Source organism: Phaethon aethereus, assembly GCF_964289735.1.
Source record: "Phaethon aethereus genome assembly, chromosome: 2".
Taxonomy (NCBI): Eukaryota; Metazoa; Chordata; class Aves; order Phaethontiformes; family Phaethontidae; genus Phaethon; species Phaethon aethereus.
In genome coordinates, this window is record NC_138582.1 from 44,197,917 (window position 1) to 44,225,086 (window position 27,170).

Consider the following 27,170-nt stretch of genomic DNA (forward strand, 5'->3'; position numbering starts at 1 on the left):
CCCCTTTCAGGTAGTTGCAGAGAGCGATGAGGTCTCCCCTCAGCCTCCTCTTCTCCAGACTGAACAAACCCAGCTCCCTCAGACACTCCTCACAAGACTTGTGCTCCAGACCCCTCACCAGTTTCATTGCCCTTCTTTGGACACACCCCAGCACCTCAACATCCTTCTTGTAGTGAGGGGCCCAAAACTGAACACAGGATTCGAGGTGCAGCCTCGCCAGTGCCGAGTACAGGGGTACGATCACTTCCCTACTCCTGCTGGCCACACTATTTCTGATACAGGCCAGGACGCTGTTGGCCTTCTTGGACACCTGGGCACACTGACGGCTCATATTCAGCCAGCTGTCAACCAGCACCCCCAGGTCCTTTTCTGCCAGGCAGCTCTCCAGCCACTCCTCCCCAAGCCTGTAGCGTTGCATGGGGTTGTTGTGACCCAAATGCAGGACCCAGCACTTGGCCTTATTAAACCTCATATAGTTGACCTCGGCCCATTGATCCAGCCTGTCCAGATCCCTCTGTATAGCTCTCCTACCCTCCAGCAGATCAACACTCCCGCAAATTTACTGATGGTGCACTTGATCCCCTCGTCCAGATCGTTGATAAAGATATGAAACAGAATTGTGCCCAATACTGAGCCCTGGGGAACACTCTTGTCACCGGCCACCAACTAGATCAATCATTCCACGCTCTGCTGGAACTGTCCTTGGCGAGAGGGAGCCAGCTCTGAGTGCAACTCTCCTGGAATGTCATGCAAGCAGCACCAGACTGGGACCGCTAGCTTTCTGTAACCTATTTGTTTCAACTTCCAAATAGCAGTAGAAACTCTATTACTTCTCTCGTAAACAGATCCAGAACCTCTTTTTTCTTGCTAGAAATCTCATCTGAATGTAAAACATGCTAAAGTTATAGACTGGCCATTAAAACTCATTTATTCTGTGCTTTGACTGACCTTTAACTGAGTTACTTTTCTCCCTCCTTACCCCCCAAAATTATTTAACAACAGTTACATCCCATTTGAAATTTCTTTTTGCTAGGTTAAAAAAACCCCACATGCCTCTGTCTTATTCTCCTAAACCAAGCTTCTGCATTTCTGTCTTCCTTTGGACTCTTTCCTGTTCTTGTTTCAATATAAATTAATCTGTATAAACAAGAAGGAAATGGAATTAAACACAATATTTCAAAGAAAATCTCAGTTATGCCTTCTACGCTGGCCATAACACTTCACTAATCCTACCAGGAACTCTTGTCAGATAAACCCTAAGGTTATACTTTACCCCTTCCATAGCTTCATCCGATTGGCAGGATGAAACATGAATTTACCATTTCTCCACATCTTGAACTACTATTTTCTTAACACATATTAATCTGGAACACACTGTGCAGTGCAGAATACAGGAGACTCCTAATTGTTCTTACATTCTCAAATACAGGTGCTAAATTTGCTACTCTTCAGTTGTCTGGTATTCTTAACTTCATGAAGCTACTAAAAAATCCTTACTACTGGGCTTGCAATTACATCTGCTAGACATTGTTCTTGTATAGATTGAGAAAACTAACTGGTTCTATCCTTACAATTTCTGAATCTTGATTTTTCATTCCAACTTTGTAATTTCTGCTCCTTCATCTTTATTATCAATCCGCCAATGCTCCATCTCATTGCCTTTACTCAAAATTAGAGCAAAGTACTTTTTGAGCCCTTTTCATTTTTTATTTCTATCTCACCTTCATTGGTTGCTACTTTTGTTTTTATTTGAGGGTAGAAAATCTTGGCTGTTATTTTTTCACCCCTGTTTAACATATGCTCCTGATTCACAAGTTTATTATACCAATCAGTTCTTTTTCTCCTAAAAATACTCTGAAAAAGCCTCATACCACTGTTCTTCAACATGACTGAAGAAAAAAAAAGAGAAGGAAAAGCAAGGATAGCAATGCAATTCTTTTTTGTCATACAATGCTATTCAATACTCTTTATTCCAATGCATTTTTCAATATGCATGTTATCATGATCGTTATTTCATTATAGTCCTGTTCTTCAATAGTAGTTTTAGTTCTTTCTTTTCTATACATATTCTTTGCACGACAGTACACCATCATGCAGATACAAGGAAACGAAACACATGCAAACAAAACAAAATACTTTATTTCAGCTACATTTGGTGTTGGCCAGTAAGCATTATGTACAACCCTTTTTCTATCTGCATGATCATCTAAATGTACTTTTGCTGCTTAAAGACTTTATATCTGCATTCTGTTGTCCTCTCTACTAGCAAAAACTCTTTTCCAATAATTTTTCTGCTTCATGCTACGCAAGAAATACCAAGTTTTTCTTAAATGTCTTCCCTCACGAGAAAAGCTGTTATTGAACAACTCTGCCTTGAGCCATAAAAGCCAAAAGCCAGCAGAAAAGTATCACTGGTGGATGCTTTTTTGCAGGTTTGTAGCTACTTCCCCTGAACCACAGCTACAGCACAATGTATGTGCGGGAAGAAATGCATCTTATTTCATGGGAGCCATGCAAAGGCTGCAACTGGGATGAACGGGGATATAAGAGGAGATGCTCAGGTTGGAGCACTGCTTGCTATCCTCTGCATCTTCTGAAGAGCAGATGGCAAGCCAATCTGCTTGTGTCGCTGAATCAAGATGCTAAAGCCTGGAGGGATTCTAACTGTTGAAGAATCCTCTTTGGGAATAAATCCTATCGGACAGTCATTGCAAATTCCCTTTACAGTGTTATCAAATATGCTCACTTAGGCCTCTGAGCATTTTCAAGTTTGGGTGAATCTTTCTTAAAGCAGTGTCACACTGTGAACGGCAGTTGGACAATTCTGCCTTCCTTTGGGACCTGTTTCAGTCCTGAATCAGTATGCTGTATCCTGGAAGAGACAAACTCCATGTTCTCTCTCAGAAGCCTTCTCTTTCTTAAGAAGTTGACTCTAACCATATATGTACATTTTTTCTGTTTTTCACCTGAGAAACTAGATTTGAGGTTCCTCTCCTCTTCATTTGCAAATCACTGTGATTCCTCAATTTCTTGTACTCTATCAAAACAAATCAATGAAATTCTATCACCTGTCTTAAACAGGTCAGGTTAATCTTTTTCTGAACTTAAAAATTGGTAGCTATTGGTCTTATCAGTCTAAATATGACCTCTATCATATTAGCCATAGGGTGAACAACAGTGCAACACAAGGGTATTATGTTTCAGGTTTCCTCTGCTTAATTTAGCCGTAATAGCATGGTCTAGCTGCCTTCTATTTAATTATACCCCAAGCCTGTGTGACACCCAGTTCTCCTTAAGCTTTCTAAAGAGGTTCTTTCCATTGCAAAACCATTCCACATTTTCCACATTGTCAACTCAGTAGCCAACCCTGCAGTCTGAAAATTTCCTTAATCAACGTACAGATGAATTGACCGGAGGCAGGTCCCGGGGAAGATTCTTTCCTCCAAGCGGAGAGCAGGTACTTAGGGCCAATGATGGAGTTCAGGTGGGAGGTCGTGTAAACACTGAAATTCGCTACCTGCTGCTGTTTTAAATCCCATCTACCTGTAGGATATATTGACTGAACTGCCTGTAATTTCCAAGTAGCTGGATAGGAAACACAGCTTCATCACGTCAGCCTCAGCCGCAGACTTTCGCCCCCCCCCGTCGGCAGCCACGGCTGAAGTAGGCAGCGCGCCCTTACGCCCAGCGCTCCCGTGGCAGAGCCTCCTCGACGGCTTGTTCGTGGGCAGCTCTGCCCCGGCACCCACGAGCGAGTGGGAAGAGGCGTCCCGGCCTCCGCCGCGGATCGGGGAGACCTCGGGTGGGGTTGGGGGGCGGCCGCTTACCCGCGTGCCCCGGCGGCCGGGCTGAGGAGAGGGCAGAGCGGGGCTGCGGGCGCGACGCGCCTCCCCCATCGCCGTCGCCTTGCCATGGGAAGTGGCTCGCCTCCCTCGCACGGCGCCCGGGCGTCGGCCAGCGGCTCCCGTCCCGGGATTTTTATCCTTGAAGAATTAAAAATGGAGATTTGGGCGCGGAACCCACTGGGGCTGCCGGGCCCAGCCCCGCCTCCTCGGGCCTGGGCGCGGGGGCGGTGGCGCGCTTATCCCGGGACGGGGCCGATCCGCGGGGTCCTTGTGCCGGCCGCTGCCGCGGGAAGGGTGAGCGGGGCGGGGGGCGCCGGGCGGGGGTGGGACGGAGGGCGGCCGTGACATCACGGCGGCGGCGGGCGCGGGGAGTCGGGGCGGGGGGGCGGCGGCTCTTTCCCACGTCCGTGGGGAGCCGGCGGCGGGCGAAGGTACCGAGGCGGTGCAGTAGCCGTGTGCCTCAGCAACGAGCCTTTCTCGTTGATGGAGGAAACAGAGATGGAGGAAAACCCCCGAGTTTTCGCAGGTGGATGATGTTTAAACACGTTAATAACGTTTCCAGGTGAAGAAACGGGATAAATGTAGGCATCGGGCCCTTGCTGTATTTTACTTGTGCTTGAGCACGACGGGTATCACACTGAACGCAGATCACCAGCTCTTGCCTATCACATTCCTGGAAACTGAGCTTGAGCGCTGGTGCCCACCCAGGGATAGTTCCTCATCTCCACGTGGTGAATCAAACTCGAGTGGGAACTTAGTCCGTATTTGCTGAGGCAGTAAGAGAAGAAACGGGAAACAACACTGCAGGTTAGGTAGCCTCTGTGTGTGCGGAAGGGGGAATAGCCATGGAAAGCAGGGCACTGGGCACTGTAATTGCTGATAGTTTCTATTTTGTGGGGATACACCCTTCAGTTTTGGGGTGGATGTGCTGATAATCCATGATTCACAGAGTTATAGCATGGTTTGGGTTGGAAGGGACCTTTAAAGGTCATCTAGCCCACCCCCCCTGCAATGAGCAGGGACATCTTCAACTAGATCAGGTTGCTCAGAGCCCCGTCCAACCTGACCCTGAATGTTTCCAGGGATGGGGCATCTCTCTGGGCAACCTGTGCCAGTGTTTCATGACCCTCATTGTGAAAAATTGCTTCCTTCTATCTATTCTAAATCTACCCTCTTTTAGTTTAAAACCATTACCCCTTGTCCTATCACAACATGACCCTGCTAAAGGTAGGGAAAGCTGTAGAAACATAGCAGTGTACAAGATGCATGGATTTATGGAGGCAAATAAAGTGGGTGGTGACTGTGTGAGACCAGCAAGAGTTATTTTCTGTGGATTTGCCACAAAAATGTGGGAAACGTAAAATTGGAATTTCATTTATATTGCAAGGCAAGATGCAGACTTGAAACTGTTAGATCACTCTCCTTGTGAAACAGAGCGGTTGAGTTTGACAGAAGAGAAAATAGGAGCCTGCCACAAGAAAGCAGGTGTCAAAAAAAGTCTGTAGAAGGGTTTCCAGCTAGTTTACACTCATCTTCCCACTATGCTCTGCTAAACCTGCTGCCAAGAACAAACTGGAGAGCAGCAAGACCAAGATTATCCACTCTTTAGTCATTTTGATGCCACAGGTCTCTTGTGACAGCTTTGTTGTTACACTTCCGTTCCCTGGGATTATAGTGTTGATAATCTTATCCTTATCAACAAATGATGCTTCAGCAAGAGCTCTGGATCTGAGTGACTTGTACTACAGGAGGCTTTTGTTGGAAGGGGAGCTCCCCTTTAAGTAGGGAGACATTAGTTCTGTCTCCCTCTGACATCACCTGTAATTTTACATTGTAGATACAGCTATTACTCTGGAATTTGATATGCTTTGTAGGTGGAGCCCAAACAAACATCTCACATGTCAACACAGATGTTGTTCTCTAGAATAATAATGAAATCACTCAGAACAGTAATGCTTCAAGTCCATCACCAGATGAGATGTGAAAAATATAGACAATTTAAAAAATATTTGTGCACAAAACATTATGCTGACTTCTTAACCTTTCATGGGATGTTCAGTATTGAAGAACATGGGAGCTGCTCTTGGCTCAGATTTGACAAAAGCAGAAGAGAAATTTGTCTCTTAAATTTTGAGACTTGGGGCAAACCAGAGCAGTTATAAGTAAACATGTTGTGGTAACACTCTTGCATTGTCTTCCAGGGCATAATCAAGCAGGTCTTTAGTAATAGCCTTGCAATAGGCATGCAAATAGTTATGTAATAAATTCCTATATGGTGTTTGATAGAAAGGATGCTTCAAAATTTTGTTTGTGGTCTCAATGAGGGGCTAGTGAGAGACAGCCAGTAGAACATGCAAAAATGCAAGTTCTGTCCTGGTGTAGTCCTTTAATGTGATACTGGCAGTACAGAGGGATGCCATGTTGGACTCACATGATATGGTACAAAAACCAGCATCAGGGTTCAGTGATTTGGGTTCATTCTTTCCTCATGAAATGTTGGGAGGCAGTCTGCAATTGAATTGTGGGAGCAGGAACTGAAACCTGGTTGAGCACCCTACCTACCAGAAAAAGCCATGCTGCTTGTAGTTTTTTCTCAGGCAGTCAATCATTTATTCTTTCTCCACTCTGGTTTGGATTCAACTGGAATGATGTTGAATTAGCTTGTATCCCACCCACTCTGCTCACTGGGGTAAAGCGAACTCAGCCCATGTTTACCCAACTACTTTCATATGTCCTCAGTCAAATCTGTGCTGTTAATATCTGTTTCGTAGGTTTTAAAAATTTCTTTCTAAAGCTTTTTTTTTAGTGTCTACATTGAACTTAAAATCAGAAATTAATAAATTACTGTGATCATTTATACTGCAGTCTGTGACCAAACAAGGTTAAATGTAGTGGTCCTCTAGCAAGAAAATAATTTTCTGTTACATAAAAATTGGGATGGAGGAAAAGAAACCAGTGGGATGTTACATTGTTTGCATTGATAAATGTAACACCCCATTAATATTAGGAGAAAATTCTGAAAATGCTGAATAATGTAGGACATAGACTCAATTCTCATTTGATGGGGATTCCACCACCAATGGATACTTTCTTGTCATGTCAGTTGATGACATCATTCATTTCATATGTGCACCATTATCAAGAGCTTGGTTTTTTAATCAAAATGTTAAGTGGCATTGGTAATACACTTTTATAATCTCTGTAGGCCAACTTAAGTTTGGGCTGTTCCCAAGACTCATTTTGCTTGTGCCAGCATTTTCAGTCAGCAGGGAGACAGCTGATCCTGTTGGAGACCAGGCTGGTGGTGAGAACATATGGTGAGGGTCTGGTGGAATGGCAAGTTCCAAGTAGCAGCTCGCATGTAGCTTGAAGTGACTCTTTAACAAGCCCCTAGTAAAACTGTATTTGCATGACACCTGCACAAGTTATTAAACCTCTAATTTCCTCAAAGAATGGAGGTGCATTTGTTTGTAAAATTATAATAAGTAGCATCAGTTACCTTCATCACATACTAGCATTTCAGTAAGCTTGCCTCATGAAGTTCAACAAGGCCTAGTGTAAGGTCCTACACCTGGGTCGTGGCAACCCCCAGTATCAATACAGGCTGGGGGAAGAAGGAAGAGAGCAGCCCTGTGGAAAAGGACTCAGGTACTGGTGGATGAAAAGCTGGGCATGAGCCAGCAATGTGCGCTTGCAGCCCAGAAGGACAACCATATCCTGGGCTGTATCAAAAGAAGCGTGGCCAGCAGGTTGAGGGAGGTGATTCTGTCCCTCTGCTTGGCTCTCATGAGACTCCACCTGGAGTCCTGTGTTCAGCTCCGGGGCCCCTAGTGTAAGACAGACACGGACTGTTGGAGTTGGTCCAGAGGAGGGCCACAAAGATGATCAGGGGGCTGGAGCGCCTCCCGTATGAGGACGGGCTGAAAAAGTTGGGGTTGTTTAGCCTGGAGAAGAGAAGGAGCCTAGGGAGACCTTTTTGCAGCCTTTCAGTACTTAAAGGGGCCTACAGGAAAGATGGGGAGCAAGTCTTTATCAGGGCCTGTAGTGATAGGACAAGGGGTAACAGTTTTAAACTAAAAGAGGGTAGATTTAGGTTAGATATTAGGAAGAAATACTTTACTGTGTGGGTGATGAGACACTGGAACAGGTTGCCCAGAGCAGTTGTGGATGCCTCCAGGTTGGACAGGGCTTTGAGCAATCTGATCTAGTGGAAGGTGTCATTGCCCATGGTCGGGGCATTGGAACTAGATGATCTTTAAGGTCCCTTCCTATACAAACCATGCTATGATTCTATGATTTATCTGGCTGCTGAATCTGCAGTTACTTGTGTTTGGGAACATTGGAATAATCTTAAATCTCTTCCAGTCCTCTGCGTTTTCCCTACTCTTTCAAGAGTTATTAAAAATTAATTCTCTCCTCCATCCCACTGCAGAGGGGAGTGAGTGAGCAGCTGTGTGGGGCTCAGCTGCCTACTGGGGTTAAACCACAACAATCCTTTTTGGTGCCCAACATGGGGCTCGAAGGGTTTGAGATAAGCATAGATTTGATCGCAGTGTGTGACAGCAAATTTATAGCTGTTACAGCTACTCATCAACAGGGCTTGCCATGGAGCTTGCTTGCCTTACTGCATGCTAGTCTACTGCTTGTTCGTGCTCTTTGCTTTTGCTGTTTGCTGTACTCATCCATAGCTCTGAAAGGAGCTGTGCTTTACACTAGTCCGCCCCTATATTCTACCCAGGACTTCAAAGAAGAAAAACAGAAGTGGAGTGGGTAGTGTATAACAGGTTATGTGGCTGAAGACGTAAAGGCAGAAAAGTCTGGACTTGCTGTACTTTATGATCTTGGCACTGATGGTGGCAGTTACGATTTGTTTCTTGTAGGTACTTGCTCTGGTGTTGGAGCAGAAAAATTTACTCATTAAACAAGTAGTAGCCTGATTGAGACAAATAAAAGCTGGATTCAGTTATGGATTACTGAACCTAATTGCAATGTTTAAAACTCTGGCTAATGCTCAGGAATCTGAAAATCAGCCAGCGATGCTGGAGTGCTCTTGCATTCCAGAGAAACCACTACCTGCTGTCAGGCAGGCAGGGTCAGCTGTAGGAACAGACTAAGTAGGGAGCTGCACGTGGCAAATGTATCATTAGGGCCATGGAGCCCACTTGGCTTTTGCCAGGGCTGGAAAATTTGAAAGAAGGGTGAGTTGTCATGATTGTGTAGATGAGGGGTGAAGAGCTGCTTTTCCCGGTACTGCCAGCAGTACCAAACGCTGCCCCAGGCACCTCCAGCCCTTGGGAAGGAGCTACGGGTGCCCAGGTTTTGCCTATTGGCTTTTTGTCTCGCTCAGCTGCTCACTCCACTCACTGTTTCTTCCCCTCGCTGCCGGCTGCTGCCAAACTGAGAGGGACCAGAAGCCCAGGCTGGACTCTCTGCACAGGATCAGGAAAGCCCAGACCTCTGGTAGCAGTCTTCTTGGCTAATGCTGCTGAAAATACTGATCACTTGCCCTCTTTTGAGCTTCTAGAAAGTAAGCCATACTTATAGAGAGAAATCACCTGATGAACAGCTTTGACAGTGAATGTGCTCTATGTTGCATGGATCCTGAGGCTTCCTTGGTCTCCAGCCCTTGTCCTTTCAGCCCCTATTATCTGGCTGTATAAAAAAGATCCATAAATACATAGGATAATATCATCACTCTTTACAGGCAGTAGTGGATGGCAATTGCCAGCAGCTATGTTAGCATGACAGAGAGAGACAAAATGTTTCACTCTGTGCTATACCCAAAGAGGCACCAGGTATATCTACATAAAACTTTTTTCCTAAACTGATAAACTTCCATGATTAAAGAAATTATAGCTTTTTTTTTTTTTTTTCTCCTCCATGCAGAACATGATAGGTAGAGAAGAATCCTGCACTTCAGGACAGGCACCAATGACCGACCTAAGCTGCCTTGCCTACGTTCTGGAAGAATGGACTGTTGTGGAGTACCTGAAGAAATACCTTTTTCACGTGGTCATCATCTCACTGACAATGAGTGCAATATTAGTTTTTTTTATAGTTCCTTTAACAATCCTCTTTTTCATTTACCTTACTAATATTTTGCTTTTAATGTATCAGAGGAACGGTGAGGTAAAAGCAGATCCCTTGAGTGACGTTTGGGATAGTGCAAGGAAAACAATAGCAAGCTTTTGGGATATATATGCAAGAATATGGCATGGTAAGTATGACATGACTTGTCTGAAGCTTTGAATTACAATACATAGTAAATACACATAAGTTTTAATTATTTATTTTAAAGTTTCTTCCAAATGTATGCAAAGAAATGACATTTATTATACTTTGTATGGCATCTAACCCAAAAGTTTCTGCCTCAAAGACTGATGGCAATACAGAATAAGCAGAATGAAAGCCAGAAATTATTTTATATATGGTAAATTTCTCTTCAGTGGAAAGGCAGGTGTAGTTCTGTGTATATGGTAACAGAGTGAAGCACAGTGTTAATGTTAGTTCTAGTAATGTAACTGCAGCAGAGATGTGTTTTATGTTTTACTTTAGTAGCTGTTTAAAATTCTTTTAATAAATGATCAAAACACAACAACTAGTTGGAAATGCAATTAGTGTATTTTTAGTTGGTGAAAATGACTTTGTGTTATGACAATTGAAAATAATTTAAAGAGCTGTATGAACAAAGAAATAATTAGATTCCACATTTAAGTTTGTACTGTGGCAGAATTTAAAAGTAACCTGATTTTTCAGTTTCATTACACTCAATCTTCAGATTGAGTGTAATGAAATTTCACCACACCCTGCTCTGTAGGAAAATCCTCAGCTGCGTGCTAGGCACTTGTTCTTCCCACAGATGTAGTTTAAGGCTATCAGCAAGACTTAACTTTGCTGCCCTAAGGATGAAGAATATCAGGTTTTTATCTATGTTGCTATCCTTCCTCACAGCTTTTTCCCTTGATCTTTGAACACCCTGCAGTATGAAACTTTCTCCATCTCTTCCTAGGACTCTGCCTGCTCCATCCCCATCCTTCTCCCTGAATGGCTCATGACAGGGGCTGTAGCAGGGATGGAGACGAAGGCAGACAAGGTGGAATAGAGCTCGTAGTTGGCAGAAGCTGTGACTTTCCCAAGCCTTTGTATACATTAGCCTCCTACTCTGGCTCCACCTAAAACCTAAATCAAACATAGGAAGAGCCAGGAGAGGGATTTACAGAAGTCCATGTCTGTGAGGAAATTCACTTCCACAATGAAGTGAATACATTTAACTCTTGTGGAAAGAACCTCTCTTTGGGATTCTTACAGATTCTTGTTTGGGCTTAAACATCTCAACCAGAGAAACTTTTTTTATATAAAATCCCAAACTTTTCATTCTGCCTGACACGTAATGGAGATTTGTACTTCCAGATTTCAGAAAAGCATCCTGGCTGTTTGTTTGCCTCTCATTTTGCCAATGAAGTGGTTTCACACCAGTATAGTAATTTTTTTTTCATTATTGTACTTTGGACTGGGAAAAGTTCCTAATGGGAAGTAATTAATAGTCTCCTCACTGGGGAAATGTCAGGTTCAGGTCTGATCTAATGATTAAAGTGACCAACAAATTAGTCCACTGACAACCTGTGGTGTTTGAGGGGCTTTCTCTTTGCTATTGACCAGAGGTTCCATCCAGAACTTAATTCTTTTAAAAGCTACTGCAGGGGCTTTCACAACTCTCTGAAAGTCATTTAACAAGGTACAGTGAACAGTTTTCTTTAAATTGCCAGATGATTTACAGCTGTCAGTGTATCATTGTCAGTGTATTGCTTTCCATCCCAAACAGGTTATGAGCTTCATGGTGTGGAAAACCTACCAGAAGGACCGGGCATTCTTGTGTATTACCATGGAGCTATTCCTATAGACTACCTTTACTTTTTGTCTAGGCTGTTTCTCTGGAAGAAAAGACTTTGTCTGTCAGTAGCTGATCATTTCGTCTTTCGTTTACCAGGTAAGAGCATGTTCTCTTGTATTTAAGCATCCTGGATTCACTCAGCCTGTTGGTGGTTTTGATGAAATTTACATTTATTACGCTTTCAAGAGAGCTTGTAAACTACAATACTGCTTTTAGACTTTCAAACTAATAGCTAGTAGATGCAGAAGGGCAAACAGGGTCCTGTCTTTTAAGTGAAAGGTTATAAAAACACTGGTAGACCCCCCAAAACAAACAAATAGACATTATATAATCCTGTTGGGATGAAAAGTATGCCTCAGTAGAAAGTGTAGGATAGGACTATATTATTGACCTAATGCTGTCCAGTCAGCAATGGACTGTGAGTGCCGAAGAGCCCAATAAATGGTAGGATATCAATTACCTATTTGCCCTTTACACTGAGTAGCCATTGCAGTGGGGTATGACATCAAATCTGTCTTTTGATCAAAGCCTGGAGTAGGGCACAAAACTTATTTGAAGATTTTACTGTTGAAGAAAGCTCTGTAATACTGACCACCACAACACATTGCAGACTGAGAGAGAAATCAGTAATTCCACTGTGAAAAGGAGAAGATACAGAAAAGCAAACTTCATTCATTTTTAGAAAAGCAAGGCATAAAGAAGGAGCATCCAGAAGGAATAGCAGGGAGATTATTTAAAGGCACCTTTATAACACTTATTAGAAATTATTATAATACTAAATAGTAAAGGAAGCTATTTAAAAGTTGAAGGACATTCTTCATAAAAGGAAGTTGTGTTCAAACACTGAAAACAAGGAGCATAAACCCAAGCAAGTTTGATACAAGAACATATTAAGGCACCCCTAGAAGGATGGTGAGGAATAATTTGCTAAAGGCATACTTAGTAAATACTGTGTAGTACTAAACATGTCAGAAGCATGAAGTTACCAAAAGATGACTGGCTTTTAAGAGGACCCCTAAAGGAATATAAAGCTTAGCAGAATGTTGCAAAGGAGACTTTTTTTTTTTTTAAAGGGATAAATGAGAGGGTACTGTTACAAATTGAAGTGTTTGTAGCATGGATTTTTATTACAAATGTATAGTAAACTATTGTCAGGACTAAGAAACACTCTCACCTGTGCCTTTTCTGGACTATTGATGTGTTCATAACATATTGTTTGAATTATGTTCATGCTAGAGGAACAGAAGGTGGCAAATATGGTGTCAACCTATAAAAAGGCTACCAAAAAGGCATCTGGTAAAAAAGACCACAAATAACAGAGATTAGGCTTCCTCATTTGCTGCATTAGTAGAAAACATGTCTGAAAGTGATAGACTGAGTGAAAATTCTCCCCAACCTCTTGCTCTACCATACTTACCTGTTTTTTTGCAGAGAAATGTTACACTTCACAGATTGGTTCTTTAAAGAATGCTCATGAGCATATGCTGAACCTCAGGTTGGATTAATTACAGTTATGGGAGAAGTCTTCTTGTGAATGAATAACTGGTTAAAAGGTAGGAAACAAAGAGTAGAAATAATTCATTTCACAGAGAAGCAGAATTCACCAGGTACACCAATGAAGATCAGTGCTGGCACCTATATTGTTCAAAATAATTATAATCTAGATCAGCAGTGAGGTGACAAAGCTTCATATTGGCCATTTTTTTTCAAGGCAGTAAAAGCCCACACAGAGAGTACGATTATCTACCAATACTGAATCACTGTCTGATTAAATGGCAGATGAAATCCAGTATTAGTTATAATGCAGTGCAGAAGGAAAGAAAAACAAGTCTAAACACATAAACATGTAATTAGGCTTTAAATTTTCTAGATAACTTTAGGAATATGTCAGCTTAAGTCTCAGCAATCGCCAAAAGGCAAACAGAATGTTAGGCTTATCATGAAAAAAGAAGAAATAGAAAATACCTTTATGTTCTCAAAATGCATAGAGTGCCCACATCTTGAGTACTGTGTGGAATTCTGGTCTCCCCATCATGGAAAAGCTGCAAAGTAATGAAGATACAAAAAAGGACAAGGATGATCAGAGGCACACTAGCATGGCTTCCTTTGAAGAGCCAGTACATAGGACAGAAGTCTTGCATGACTGCGGGATATAAAATTCTGTGTGACCTGGAAGAGGTGAATAAGAAGTGATAATGTGTTCATGTGATACATCACAATTCTTAACAGGCAAAAGTTTTAAAGCCAAGCAAAGGAAGTACCTATTCACTTTATGAGGATATGGCATCCATGGCTGCAGGATAAAACAGGAATACATGACAGTTCACGAAAGGATTAAACAAAGTCAACATCTGTCTGACAGAAAAATCTATCAAACACAATGCCTTGAATAAGATTAAATACAATTCAGTTACAAGATGTTTTCCACTGTCTTCCAAAGCTTTTGTTGCAGACCTTTGTCAAAGTTGTAGTGCTAGACACCAGTTCAGGCAGTCCATAGTTGTTTACATTTATTAATATAGACAATCTCTGTTCAAATCATGCTGCTGGGACAGTGAATTTGAAGACTGGGGAAACTCATTTGCCAAAGCTCTCTATGGGAGTTCCAAACCGATAGATTTAAAATGTGAAGATATTACAAGAAAGCATAGAGTGCTTCTGTGGTTCTCAATCTGTCTTTTGGAGAATTCCCAGTTACGGAAACAAAGGAAGGAGATTCATTGGAGTGTTCATGCAGTGCTGAAACTGCCCCGCTTACTTCTGCCATTCATGCATCTTATGAGTTGTACAGCAGTCCGATTTGATCCATGTAGTTTGCAATTTAACCACAAAATACTCAATTTAACAACTCAGAACCTCAGCATTTAAAATGTTAAACGTCACATTTTAAAAGAACACTAAAAATAGTTGCTTGTCAGGTATTTGTTTTTGTAGTAATCTTTACTGTACCGAAAATTTGTAATTTTTTTCTGTATTAAAATATTTAAAAAAGAGGAGGGGAGCACAGATGTTTATTTTGATATGATACGATATGATACACAAATTTCAGTTGCATGGCTGGTGTTTTGATAATTATAGAAAATAGCATGTGGAGGCATTAGTTTATTGAGATGCTCCTGATAAGCTGGTTCATCTTCATAACATTTGAGCAAAAACACTGTCACGTATTTGTTATTTTGCTGATATGTACTCTGTACAGGTTTTACTTCCTTCGTATAAATTTGCCCTAGTTTAAATATATATCTATTAGATTTTCATTTAGCTGTTATTAGATTTTCATTTAGCTGTAATCTTGTTCCTACATGCAAGCAGTATTCGTGATATCTTTGCTACTTATTCATTGCAGGACTTCAATTATTACTGGAAGTGACGGGTGTTATGCCAGGTACAAGGGAAGAGTGTCTCATGGCACTGAAGAATGGACACTTGGTGTCCATCTCACCAGGTGGAGTTAGAGAAGCACTATTCAGTGATGAAAGTTATCAACTCATGTGGGGAAATCGAAAAGGCTTTGCTCAGGTGGCTCTAGATGCAAAAGTGGTGAGTATTATATGTTACCAATTCCACTCTATGCTTATTGCATACGTGCTTCAATATAAAATGCAGCTTAGGAGTGTTTGTTGGAAAATCTTCCAGACAGAAGAAAAGGTTCAGGAGTAAAGACTTCTTTTCCTTTTCCCACCACTTTGCTCAAGCACATTAATCCATAGGGAGCAAGGGTTTTGTGGAACTTTATAGCTTTTTCTCGAGTGTTGCAAGGCGTCCATCTCTACAGTTCCATGCTTACAGTTCCATCATGTAGGCATCCAATTTCTTGTCTTGATTGTATTTCAGGAATCTTCACTGTGGTGCTTCCCCATATTGCTGTAAGGTTTTATTCTTTTTTCTCATCCTACTAGACTTGTATCTTTACCTTACTTCTACATACCCAGCCATTTTCTTATGGCTCCTTATCTATCTTTCTTCTCATATATTCTGGGACGGTGCAGGATTTTGTTCTTACCCTTACTTTTCTTCATGTTTGTGAAGGATTGCCTCAACTAACGCAAGGCGTGCCTACATCAGTGTCTGAGTTTGAATCCTGTGTGCTTTTGAAGTGATTTTTCCACCTCCCTCACATACCATGCTTTAATGCACATCATGGAACGTGTTAGAATACCTGGGCTGCATTCCTTTTGGCTGAAACTAAACCAGAATTGGGACCTAATACTCTGCAGTTGCAAATGGGCATTCAGTCAATGGTACCAGACAAGAATTAGTTCTACTTAAAAACAGAGCACTGACATGTGTTCAGTGTCAATGTCAGATCCTCAGCATCCTCTAGAGATGTGCTTTCATTGGTTTGCACTCCACTAATGTACACATGGCCATAGTTTCAGTTATATTTTACATATGGATGATGATCTACAAATACAAACTTCTACCACTGGCTCTGACTTCTTCCACATGTGAGAAGATTTTCTCTGGGAAATAATTTTATTTGGGACGGCATAGAGCTGAAAGAGCAGCAATGCTGCTTCTTCCCACCTGCCACTTATCATCACCACCACTACAGATGAGTTTTCTGTCTTAATTTAGACTTAGCATACCTAGCGCTCTTTGTGTCTGACAATACCGGTACACATCCAGGCTTCATCTGTTCTTCCATGAGCTTTCTGCTTCTTTCTCATGAATTGTGCCAATGTCATTTTTCTTTACATTCTTATGACTATATCCTCAATTGCACTGCTCTTCTTTGGCCTTCCACATAAACACAATCCTTTTCTGTCTATATAGTAGAATCTGTACAGGGAATTGCGTTCTACCCATGAAACTTGAATTTCTTGCCATCCCTTTCAGGTTTTTTGTGCAGTTATATCTCTTTTTCAGTTTGTTGCTTCTCAAACTTTGCTTTGGTCTCTTGTGCTAAAGCTCCTACTACAATGTACCTAAGGTTGCAAAATGCATGCTTCAGGTTAATATTTCCTCATAACTTTATTTGTCTCTGAAGTCTTGTGGGGACATAATACTAGAATAAATTTAGGGGAATTTACCCAATGGATAAAGTAATTTTAGGCTGGGAATCCTATTTCTACCTCTTTGTCTTGTTATGTAGCCTTTTTAAAGTCATGTTTTATGTGCTCCTGTTTCCTCTCCTGTCCTTTTTCTCAAAAGTGTGGGCTGCTAAATGTTAGTCCCAATACTTCGTATATTGTGTGGGCCTGTACACCACCCCTACTAGGAAAATATCAGAATGTGAATAGGATAAACCCAGTCAAATTCATATGGGCATTTTGAATTCCCTTATAGTCTTTCCTCTTACGTATTAATTTAATAATATACTCTTAACAGTTAGAAAGAGGTGTCACTTTAACAACTTGAGTGATTTCTAGTAAGTTTGCTTTCATATCTGCCTTTCAACCTACTTCAAACATTGCAACAATCTTTTGCCAGATGTTTTCACTTCACTTGGAACCTTATAGTATAATTCTACAATGTAATGAGTTTTTTAAAAATAAAAATTAAAGAAATCAGAGTGCTCTTAATATAGAGTGCCACCCTAATCAAAACACATCACAAAAATCCTTGCTAGTAATCCTCTTAATCCTTCCAATTTTCCATAATTTAGAATCATATGGAAATAGCTGAATAGTGGTACCTAAAATCACTACCACCTTCTATTGACAGGGTTTGTGTTTTTTTAAATTTAATGAATTGTGTATTCATTAAGGATAATGAGGATATTCATAAGGATAAGGTTCTTGCAGCGTGAAAGGTTCTTGTGGTCATTTTGTATAGCATGTTTGGTAAAACAGACACTACGTAGGATTATCCGTTACCCAGAGGGAAGAGAGTATTTTCTCCTTCGACACCTACTAGCCTGAGCTCACCTTTACAATGCTGCTGGCTCTTTTATCACTTCTTATTGCACTCATTCAGTTGCTTTTTGGTTTTTGTTTTTTTCGTGATCAGGAAGTCTGACTGGATCCCATCACTGTAACTAGCTTGCAGGCTCCACTGAATTTTAGGCATCTTTGATATTTCTCTGGAAATCTGTCATCAGACACACTTTAGATAACTAAAGTTAAAAAAATCAAGTGCTGTGCCTTTACCAGTAGAGGGGGCAATATTAACCTTGGATACTATTTCTTATATAAAAGTTAGACCCATATTAGTAACTGGATTACAACTTTGGACAAATTTGGAGCTTGCTTGTTTCTGTTTGCTCTTAGTGCATCCTTTTCAATACTGGCCAAACCAGTCTTGTAGGTTGACTGAAGACTCATCTAAACTATCAGAATTTGCTCTATAATGTAGCAATTCATATATGTTTTGCTAATACTGATGCTGGATGAAGGCAAGAGAGGACTATAAGTGCCTTTTTAAAAATTTATCTGCATACAATGTAGCCATCAACCAAAGAACCACACACGCCTTACAGTATTCAAAATGACTACATGGTGGTTCATAACCTGCCACAGATGACCTGAATGGGGATATCGAGACAAAAAGAACTTTATATATGAATAGACGTTCCCATTCTTATAATCTCATGGAAGTTCAACAGTTCTTCCACTGAAAAAGTTGAAGAAAAGCAAACAATGAACATAGTTTCAGCCTCAGTCCTTGCCTGCAGGTTTCCACATGCAGTTTCCACTTCATCTTGTATAACTTCTCTGGTCAGAGGAGGAGACTGTTATTCTTTAATGTTAAGACTCAATGAACTTCCAGAACGTATATTTGTCTCAGCTGAATTCATGTATGCCAGGGCCCTGAGCTTCAGAAATACCCTTGGCCTATGGCTGGAGTTTGATAGGCTAATGGGGAGGAGTCATTGTTTCTGAAGATCCCTGCATTTTATCTATGCCAAAAAAAAATGGTTCAAATCTAGTTAGGTAAAAGATATACAGGGACTAGGGTTTATAAAATCCTTATGCATGTGCAAAGAGTTTGGACTAGATGATCTCCAGAGGTTCCTTCCAACCTCAACCATCCTGTGATTCTGTGATTTTCAAGCTGGCTGGGTGTGACCGCGTTCAGTTCCAGCAGAGCAAATCTAAACCTGTGGGTTTCTGCAGATCTCATCATGCTGCTTTACAGTCACAAGATTTTAAGACTTTTTAGCAAGGCCTGCTGCAATAGGACAAGGGGTAATGTCTTTAAAATAAAAGAGTGTAGATTTCAACTAGAGATAAGGAAGAAATTTTTCACAGTGAAGGTGGTGAAACACTGGCCCAGGTTGCCCAGAGAGGTGGTAGGTGCCCCATCCCTGGAAACATTCAAGGTCAGGTTGGACGGGGCTCTGAGCAACCTGATCTAGTTGAAGATGTCCCTGCTAGGGAGGTTGGGCTAGGTGACCTTTAAAGGTCACATCCAACCCAAACTATCCTCTGATTCTATGTGTGTGCCCATTTTTAATCAGCTTAGGGACCAAATGCTGCTACTGACTCTGTTCTTCATTGGCTGATCATTGTATGTGAGTAACTTAGTTGCCAGATTTCCTTATAGCCTAAGACATGTTTCTCTTGCAGTATTCCTAAAATTTGAAGTGTTTTATCTATATGATAGGTGGGTTTCAAACATTTTAAATGTTAGACATAAAGTATTTGATCAATAGCTGAAGCTGTGTGGTATTTTCAGTGTCCAGTAGTTAAAAGCTTTTAAAAGATGTTACTGATTATTTTTTAAGGGTTTATTTCTAATATCTTCCCATAGTTTCTCATTCTGAAGGGTTTACTATTACACTTTTATGTGTGTTTCATATTTTTGTGATCTGTCAGGTTTTTTTTTCTTTAAATGGTTTCCATCACTTTGAGTTCTTTGTTAGGCTCTAGTTAGGTCTTTTTCTTGATTGTTTTTTTTCTTGTCCTGTGGTAGTTATTCTTAACAGCAGAAAAGTGTTCTTTCATTACCTTCTGGAAAACTAATTCCAACAACATGCTCAAAATACAGTTTTAAAATTCTAATTAAAAAATTAAAAGGTACAATAGAGGGGAAAGAATTCACTGTATGTATGGATACAACCACTGTCAGTTTGTCTACAAACTATATAATCTTACCTCAGGCTATAAGACATGACTGTTTTAGGTTCAGGTATCTCAAGTATCTTTTTTTTCAGTCACAATAATGAAGTGAACTTGTCCTGTAACTGCTTAAGGATCTGCCCTCCAGAAGGTGTGTAGTCCAGGTCAATGAGGACATACAATTGCCTTATTTGTCCAAGGGAACTGCAGAAGTTTTTTCCGGTGGGGTATTATCCAAACATTACTGCTTCAGTGAGACCTTACTTTCAGAAGATGAGATGAGCCAAACGTGAATGTCTACTTGCTTTCTGCAAGACCTCACAAACTGAATACTTTCCCATTCTTCACACACGATGTAAGCTTTAGACAGAGAAAATGCAAAAACTTCATTTTATGTTTCAGTCAGCAATACTGCAATAAATATTTAACGCACAAGCTATTTTTTTTTAGAATCTCAGTTAACTTCTATAATGTACATTCAAAATGAAAGGTATAAACCTCTAATAAAATGTCAGTCATTTTCCTTACAGGTGGTGACTTTGAAACAGCAATGTTCATGGGAGCTGAGAAATAGAATTTGATTTCTATTCTGGAGTTCATTTTTTTTAAAACAAGATTCCTTGTTTGCTACCCAGCTGATTGATAATTATCCTCTGTACTCAAGTGTTTTTCTTTGCTGCATTAACAGGCACTAAAACTTAAATTCAAACTTGGTATAACATTTCTACCTTTTTGTTTTTTTGTGATTCCTTAGCCCATCATTCCAATGTATACTCAAAATGTCCGGGAAGGATATAGGATGTTTAAAGAAAGAAGTAAGAACTTTAAAATATATTTTAAATATTTGGAATGTTTTCTCCACTTTTCTCTCAGATTTCTCCCACTTTTCTCTTAGATTTTGCTCTTCTGCTTACTTTGGATTCTCTAACACACTTGCTATTGGTCAGGGGTATCTCAGATACGGAAATAGCTTGTGTATAACTGGTTTGTGCTGCGTGATTTGGTTCTTTAATGCAGTCTTATTTCAGTGATTTATTAAGTCTATCAAGCTTTGTTTTGGTGGACAGTTACCTAAATACTGTAATTTCTTCTTGACTGTCAGATAAAGCATGCATTTTTAAGAAGTCTTCCATATTAATAAGATTTCAAATGTGGATTTTGTTTTCTGTGACTATAATCTCACTTCTGTTCCCTCCCTGAAACTATTTCAGGATTTTTCAGACAGTTGTACGAAAGTACTCGATTGCCGTTTACTCCTCCATATGGAGGACTTCCAGTTAAATTCCGCACATACATTGGGGAGCCAATCCCTTATGATCCAAATATAACTACAGAAGAATTAGTTGAAAAGGTAAGTTAGCTCTCCTTGCAATACTGAACTACACACATTGCCCTCTATTATATGTGCACTTGAAAGTAATTTTTTGTATGCTTGAATAAAGACAAATACACTTTTACTAGCTTGTTAAAGCAATGGGCAGATGAGTTTCAGGACTATTTAATGTACAGATACCTACAAGTATGTATTGACATAGTAATAGTTGACTGGGATGCCCTCATCCTTTCAGAATGTGTGAGCTCTGTCTTCTTGGGATGCTAACTTTGTTTCTCCCATGCCCTAGGTAACTTTGATAATGGAAATGATGTAAAATATGTTTTAAGTTCAGTTTTTAGTAACTAGGAAAATAAATTTCATATATAACAACTACCTTTGAAAAACTTCTCTAAGTAACATAGGTCTCTAGAAACAAAGTTCCACAAGAGCTTCAGTCTCATTGTCAAAAGGAAAATGTTAAAAAAGTTATTTCCATCCCAAATATAAAAATATTTTGAGTACCTACAGCTTGGTGAAATCAGTGGTGCCCAGAAGCATAAGAATGTTGATAGATCCAGGGTTCAGGCATTTTTCAAAATACTAATCTATACAGAAAACGCACTTTTAAAAAATGTTCATAGAAGACGAAAGGAGGGCTTTATGCAAAAATAATCCACTATGGCCTAGGAATACACATATCAAAACATTTGTTAGGAACTACTGGTGTAAAAAACACCCTGCTGCCCCCAAAAAGATGCAAGAAGGCTTGCTTTTCTTTTTGTTTGTTTGTTTTGTTTTGAAGATCTACTGCAGATTGTTCTGGGCTTCACAGCAGTGAAACCAGAAAGGCAGGTTTGGTCTGTTATGAGTGAACTGCCCCAGCAAGCTCTGGAGTTTGGTCTTGGCAGGTTTAGGAGGCTGGAAACAGTATTATTCGTGTTAAGACTGCCCTTATGGTTATCCATATTCTTGGATTTTGGGGGAACAGTATTTTATGTACCTGCAAAACTGAAATTTAAATTTCCCATGATATTGATTTGCTTTATGAAGTCAAGCCTTTGACCTCCCACTTCAGTGGGAGTACACTTAGGTCTTCTGTGGCTCCTATTAGTTAAAAAAGCCCCACCAACTTAAATGGGGTTTGAGATGAGCTTGGCTGACCTCTATCTGATCCTGCCCTGGAAAAAGAGTTGGGACACGAATCTGTCAGGAAAGGTTTTTCCATTCTTTTTGTATATTCCCAATGATATTCTACCATCACTCTAGGCTACACCACCGGAGTATGTAGCTACCATTATTTCAAGTTTAAATACATGAGGAAAAACTAAGGGACGTTACTTCTTATCCCTAGTAGATATACATAATATTTTATGCATTCTCTTCACAAACTTGCATTTGAATCTCCTGTAGAGTAAAAATGAACAGAATTTAGATATGAATTCTCTTATTATATGCATGCTAAATATGACACAATTATGGCAGTATTAATGTTGGGAAGGACAGACAGAAGTCCCTACTCCGAATTCCTCATCCCAGCAAGGTCAGCTATGAGATCAGAAGAGGTTAGTCAGGCTTTATCCAGTGGTCTTTATGAAAACCTTCAGGGATGGAGATTACACAAACTTAATGTTTGCATGTGTTAAAGGATTATTTTGACTTAGTAATGACCAGGTTTGATAAATGTCAATAATCTGAGCTTATCCAAACTGCAATCAATGTTTTTATTCCTCTCCTTTCCAAGGAAAGTGTTGTTAGGACTAGCTAATATAGAAGACAACTTTTTTTCTTAAAGTAGATCTTATGTGTGAATTTCCCAATACCTCTTGAACCTCTGAGAAGACGCCGGTGATTATACTGTTCTTCCTTGCATAAGCAGGTCTGTAAAGGCAACTTTCTCTTCTCTTTCAGACGAAGACTGCCATCCAGGCTCTAATAAGCAAGCACCAAACAATCCCAGGCAGCATATGGAAGGCTCTACTGGACCGATTTGATAAACATTGTAAAAGTGATTAGAATGCTTATGTTTATTTCATTGGTTTTACAGCATACAGTAAAAAACAATTTCCTACAGCAATGATGACTAATAATTGCTGTTCAACCAGTTTAATTTACAAGTTTCTACAGATTTGACAGAAGAAAACAATTAACCTCTTGAAGGTTCCCCTGTGTCTTTGAGGATATTCTGAAGTCAGAAAGACTGAAGAAGAAAACTTACGTATAATAGCAATGCAACAGCTAAATTCTCCAAAAGGAAATCACATAGCCAGGATTTGCCTAGTTCCTAAAACAAGTATGTACATACGTCTGAGATCCTCAGAAGTTTTGTCTAGATCTGTGGTTTTATGTTTCGAGCAGTTCATGGTCCAGTCTCGGAGCAGAACCTCAGATTTGCTGGTGTCCCACCAGCTTGGTGGGTACCTTCCCTGTCAGACCCCACGCAAGATGGTGTCAGAAGAGAAACTGTCTCGCTTTAGATAATAATCTACTGCTTAGATCACTTTTCTAGAGAGAAATAATCCCATTAAACCAGATATTAGACTCCTACAAACACATCAGTTTAGTGGTTCAGTACCCTGGAAAGTAAGAATGCTACAACTAAGACTTTGCCCAGACATAAATAAGAAAAGTCTCTCAAAGAGAGAAAAAAAGTTTTAGTTAAGTGTAGAACTATGCAAGTACATGTAGAAAGTAGTTTCAAGTCTGAGCTGGTACAGTCATGCACTACTGCACCATACAATACAGGTTTAGTGGATGAGGCTGCCCCCAGCCCCAAAATCCCTGCATCATAGTGTTTTTGCAGTATGAATGTGCTGTACTCACCCAGATCTCCCGGGGGTGGGCTGTGCATGAGCTTATTTATGTAATGCAACCCCGAGGCTTATCATCACTGATGGTTTGCCCAAAAACGTGGTACTGTAACACTGCCGTCCTCATATGGATTGAACTGAAACGCCTGCTTGGAAAGGTGGACATAGGCAGCATAGTCTTCAGAATACTGAAACTTGCTACAAAGCAAAAAGTGGTTTTACAAGTTGTGGGATGTTATTACTGGTGGGAGTGGGAGAACTTCGTGTAATCTGCCAGTATGCCATCAAATACAACCAAGTCTGTTAACTTCAAACACCAAGAAAGGTAACTTTTGTGCCTCGATTTTCCTTCTTGCACTTTTAATACCTGTATAAGCTTTCTGTTCAGCATCCTAAATCTCCATGTAGCATCTAAAAAATATTTACAGCATTTGCTCATTTTCACTAGAAAATTAAATCTACTCTTTGTATTAAAATAAATTCCTCCTCTTCCATGCTGCTTCTCTACAAATATTTCTCGCGTATCTGAAGAAGGGAGCAGGACAGACAGGCAAGTTATTACCCTCGAGCAAAAGTCAGATGAGAATCCTGTCCTGAAAAAAAATCTCAAATCCGTCCTAAGACATAGGGATGTTTACTTGAACACCTTAACTATAATTGCTGCACACAGGCAGAAAAATTTTTCTCCCAGCAGACTCAACATGAGTGCAAATACAGTTACACAAATGCACAACTGAACAAACACGTTAGTTGATCATGTAAACGTAAAAGCCAGTCAGAAGAGCATGACAGGCAAAGATCTGAAAAGATCTTGCTGCCAGTTCCGGCTAAGTTGATCTCACCTGGTTGAGGGCACAGTTCATGGCAGTGCTACATTTCAGTCCAGCTGGCAGGGGTGCTATATCAACCTGTGTGTCTGCAGCTGGGGCTGATGTAACTGGAATAGCCCTTATTTCTCAGTTTGATTTTTCTTTTTATACACAGAAGGTAGATCCAGGAACCATATCCAAGGCTGCAGGCCTGTCAGAAATACCTTAACAGCGCTCAGAACGTCATGTCCAAATAACTGCGGGCGGGAGACGCACCGACAGCCTGCGCGGCTCCGGCAGCCGGGAACCAGAACCGGAGCAGTACGAGTGCTGCTGCCCTTACAGGCATCCGAGGCAGCTGGAGAAGGGGCATTAACGCCAGGCTGCGGTGCTCGGAGCTAGCGGGGCGGCGGGTCCAGAGGTAACCTGGTGACAAAAGCAGCCGGGTGAGTGCGCGGAGCCCGGTTGTTTCCAAGTTGAAGGGCTGCGCAAGGGGCGAGCGGCCGCGAAACACGCTGCGGCAGCGGCGGGAGCATTAGGACGGCAGACGACAGCGGGACATCAAACGCCGCCAGCCCTGTCCAGCGAAGCCCGCTCGGGGCCGGCTACCGCCGCCTGGCCCCGCGGCGCCGCCAACACGCGCCCGCGCGGCGTCCCTCGCCAGCCCGCCGTGCCCGCGCCCGGGGAACGCGCGCCCCCTGGCGGTGCCCCCGCCTCTCCCGCCGGAAGCGCCGAGCGGTGCGTGCTGGACGCAGTCCGGGCGGCTCCCGCGCCCCCGGCGGCGCGGAGTTCCTCCCTCCCCTCCGCCGCCGCCCTCGTTCTGTCTGCGCCCCCCGCCTCATCCTCCGTTCCCGCCCGCCGGCGGCACGGTGCCTCGCGCCTCCGCCCCGCCGCGGGGAGCCGCCCTAGCCTGGCCGCCCCGCGGGCACCCGGCCTCCGCGGGGGCGGCGGGCGGAGAAGTAAAACCAGGCCTCGGCAGGGACGCGAGGCTGGACCCGGAGCCGCCGCCGCCAGGGGAAGGTGAGCGGGCGCTGCCGGGCTGGCTGGGGGGGGCCCAGACCTGGCCCCGCTGCGGCCTCGCAGGTCCGCGGGCGGGAGGTGGCTTGCCTTGGTCACTGCCGAGCGTGGGGCCTTGCTTTAATTACCGGCGGGACAGGGATGGCGGCCGGAGCGCGGTGCGAGACGGTGCGAGGGAGGCGGGGAGGCCGGGGGGCGCTTACCTGGGGCAGCCGGGCTGGGGTTGTGTCCTTCTTGTCAGAGAAAAGAAGCTCGCCCCCCCACCTTCTGCAGGAGGAACCTGCTGTCACAGAAGCAAGAAGCAGGCCAGTTCTTGTTTTGTAACAAGGACAAAACCACCCTCTGACTTCCAGTATGTCTCCAGTTGCAGATGCCATTAGCAGGATTATCAGGAACTTCTGTTTTTTCGTGTGTTTGTGGTGTCATTGCTAATTCTGGTAGAAATACTCTCTGTAACTGATGCAGTGGAATGTGGTGTATTTCTGGTGGCAGGGGCATGTCCTAGCTGTTGCTTTGCAGTATCTTTCTGGTTTGGAGATACTGGAATGATCTCCAGAGGTTCCACTTACACTTTTCGTATACATGCTGAAATCATGCTGTGCATGGTTTACAGCAGTATATGTTGTTTTCCATAATTGCTTCTTCCAGCATGATCAATAGGGTCTCTGCTAACCCAGTGTCTGCTCACTACAGCTGAAGACTGCCGTTGTAGTGTAGGTAAAGACTTTTCTGGATCATATGCTAGAAGTCAGTGACAGGAATTGTACGTTAGCCTTGTTTTCACTTCACCGTCAGTATAAAGCCTTAAGCATGAGTCAATGTGTGCTATCATTAGTCAAATGAGAAATTACAATTTTTTTGTCTAGTGAAAATGTATGTAAGCTGCTCTATTAGGAAATTGGAAGTTAGAACTTAAAATGTTTAGTCTGAACTGTACAATGAGAAATGTGTTAGTGATGTCGGTTAAAATAAGAAGTTCTTTAAGGGTATGCTCATATTACAGAGGGATTCCGCCTGTAAGCTGGCTAAGGGTGAGACTTAGTAGTACTGCACCCCATTGTAGTTTTTAAATTTGGATGGTGACAGGTGTCAGAAAATCTCTGACAAGGAGGGCAGGATAGTCTCTCTTTGCTTGGGTGAGGTCCTAATCAGAGCGACATTGCTGGTGTCTCTAGAAGACTGTTGCTTTATCTTCTAATTTTAACTGCTCTGGGCAGTCATAGAGTAGGCAGCTATAAAGTTGAAACAGACCAAAATAATGTTATCTGTTAGTCGCGTATATGAACTACGTTGGACCTTTATTCAGTGTGGGGCATCCTGTGCTTTTTTTTGATCATGGAGACAGAATCTATCTTCCCTTCTTCACTGCCATTGCCTTTTGTACAGTGCTCAGTGTGGCAGTAACATAAATCATACTTGGGCTTGGATATGGAGCATTTTTGTCGACATACCGTTGGGTGATAAGAACAAATGCTGGGCTTGT

The 27,170-nt window shown here is 41.9% G+C and overlaps 1 protein-coding gene across 1 annotated transcript; it reads left to right on the forward strand.

Moving 5' to 3' along the window:
- Window positions 1-3,998: 3,998 nt before the first annotated feature.
- On the forward strand, window positions 3,999-23,067 carry LOC309417771 (DGAT1/2-independent enzyme synthesizing storage lipids-like; the record flags this gene model as incomplete). Its single annotated transcript, XM_082015316.1, is given in 8 exon segments — window positions 3,999-4,098; window positions 4,101-4,168; window positions 9,732-10,062; window positions 11,668-11,832; window positions 15,083-15,276; window positions 20,494-20,554; window positions 20,951-21,090; window positions 22,963-23,067. Coding segments are annotated over 8 exon segments (1,164 nt in total).
- Between the last annotated feature and the right edge of the window lie 4,103 nt (window positions 23,068-27,170).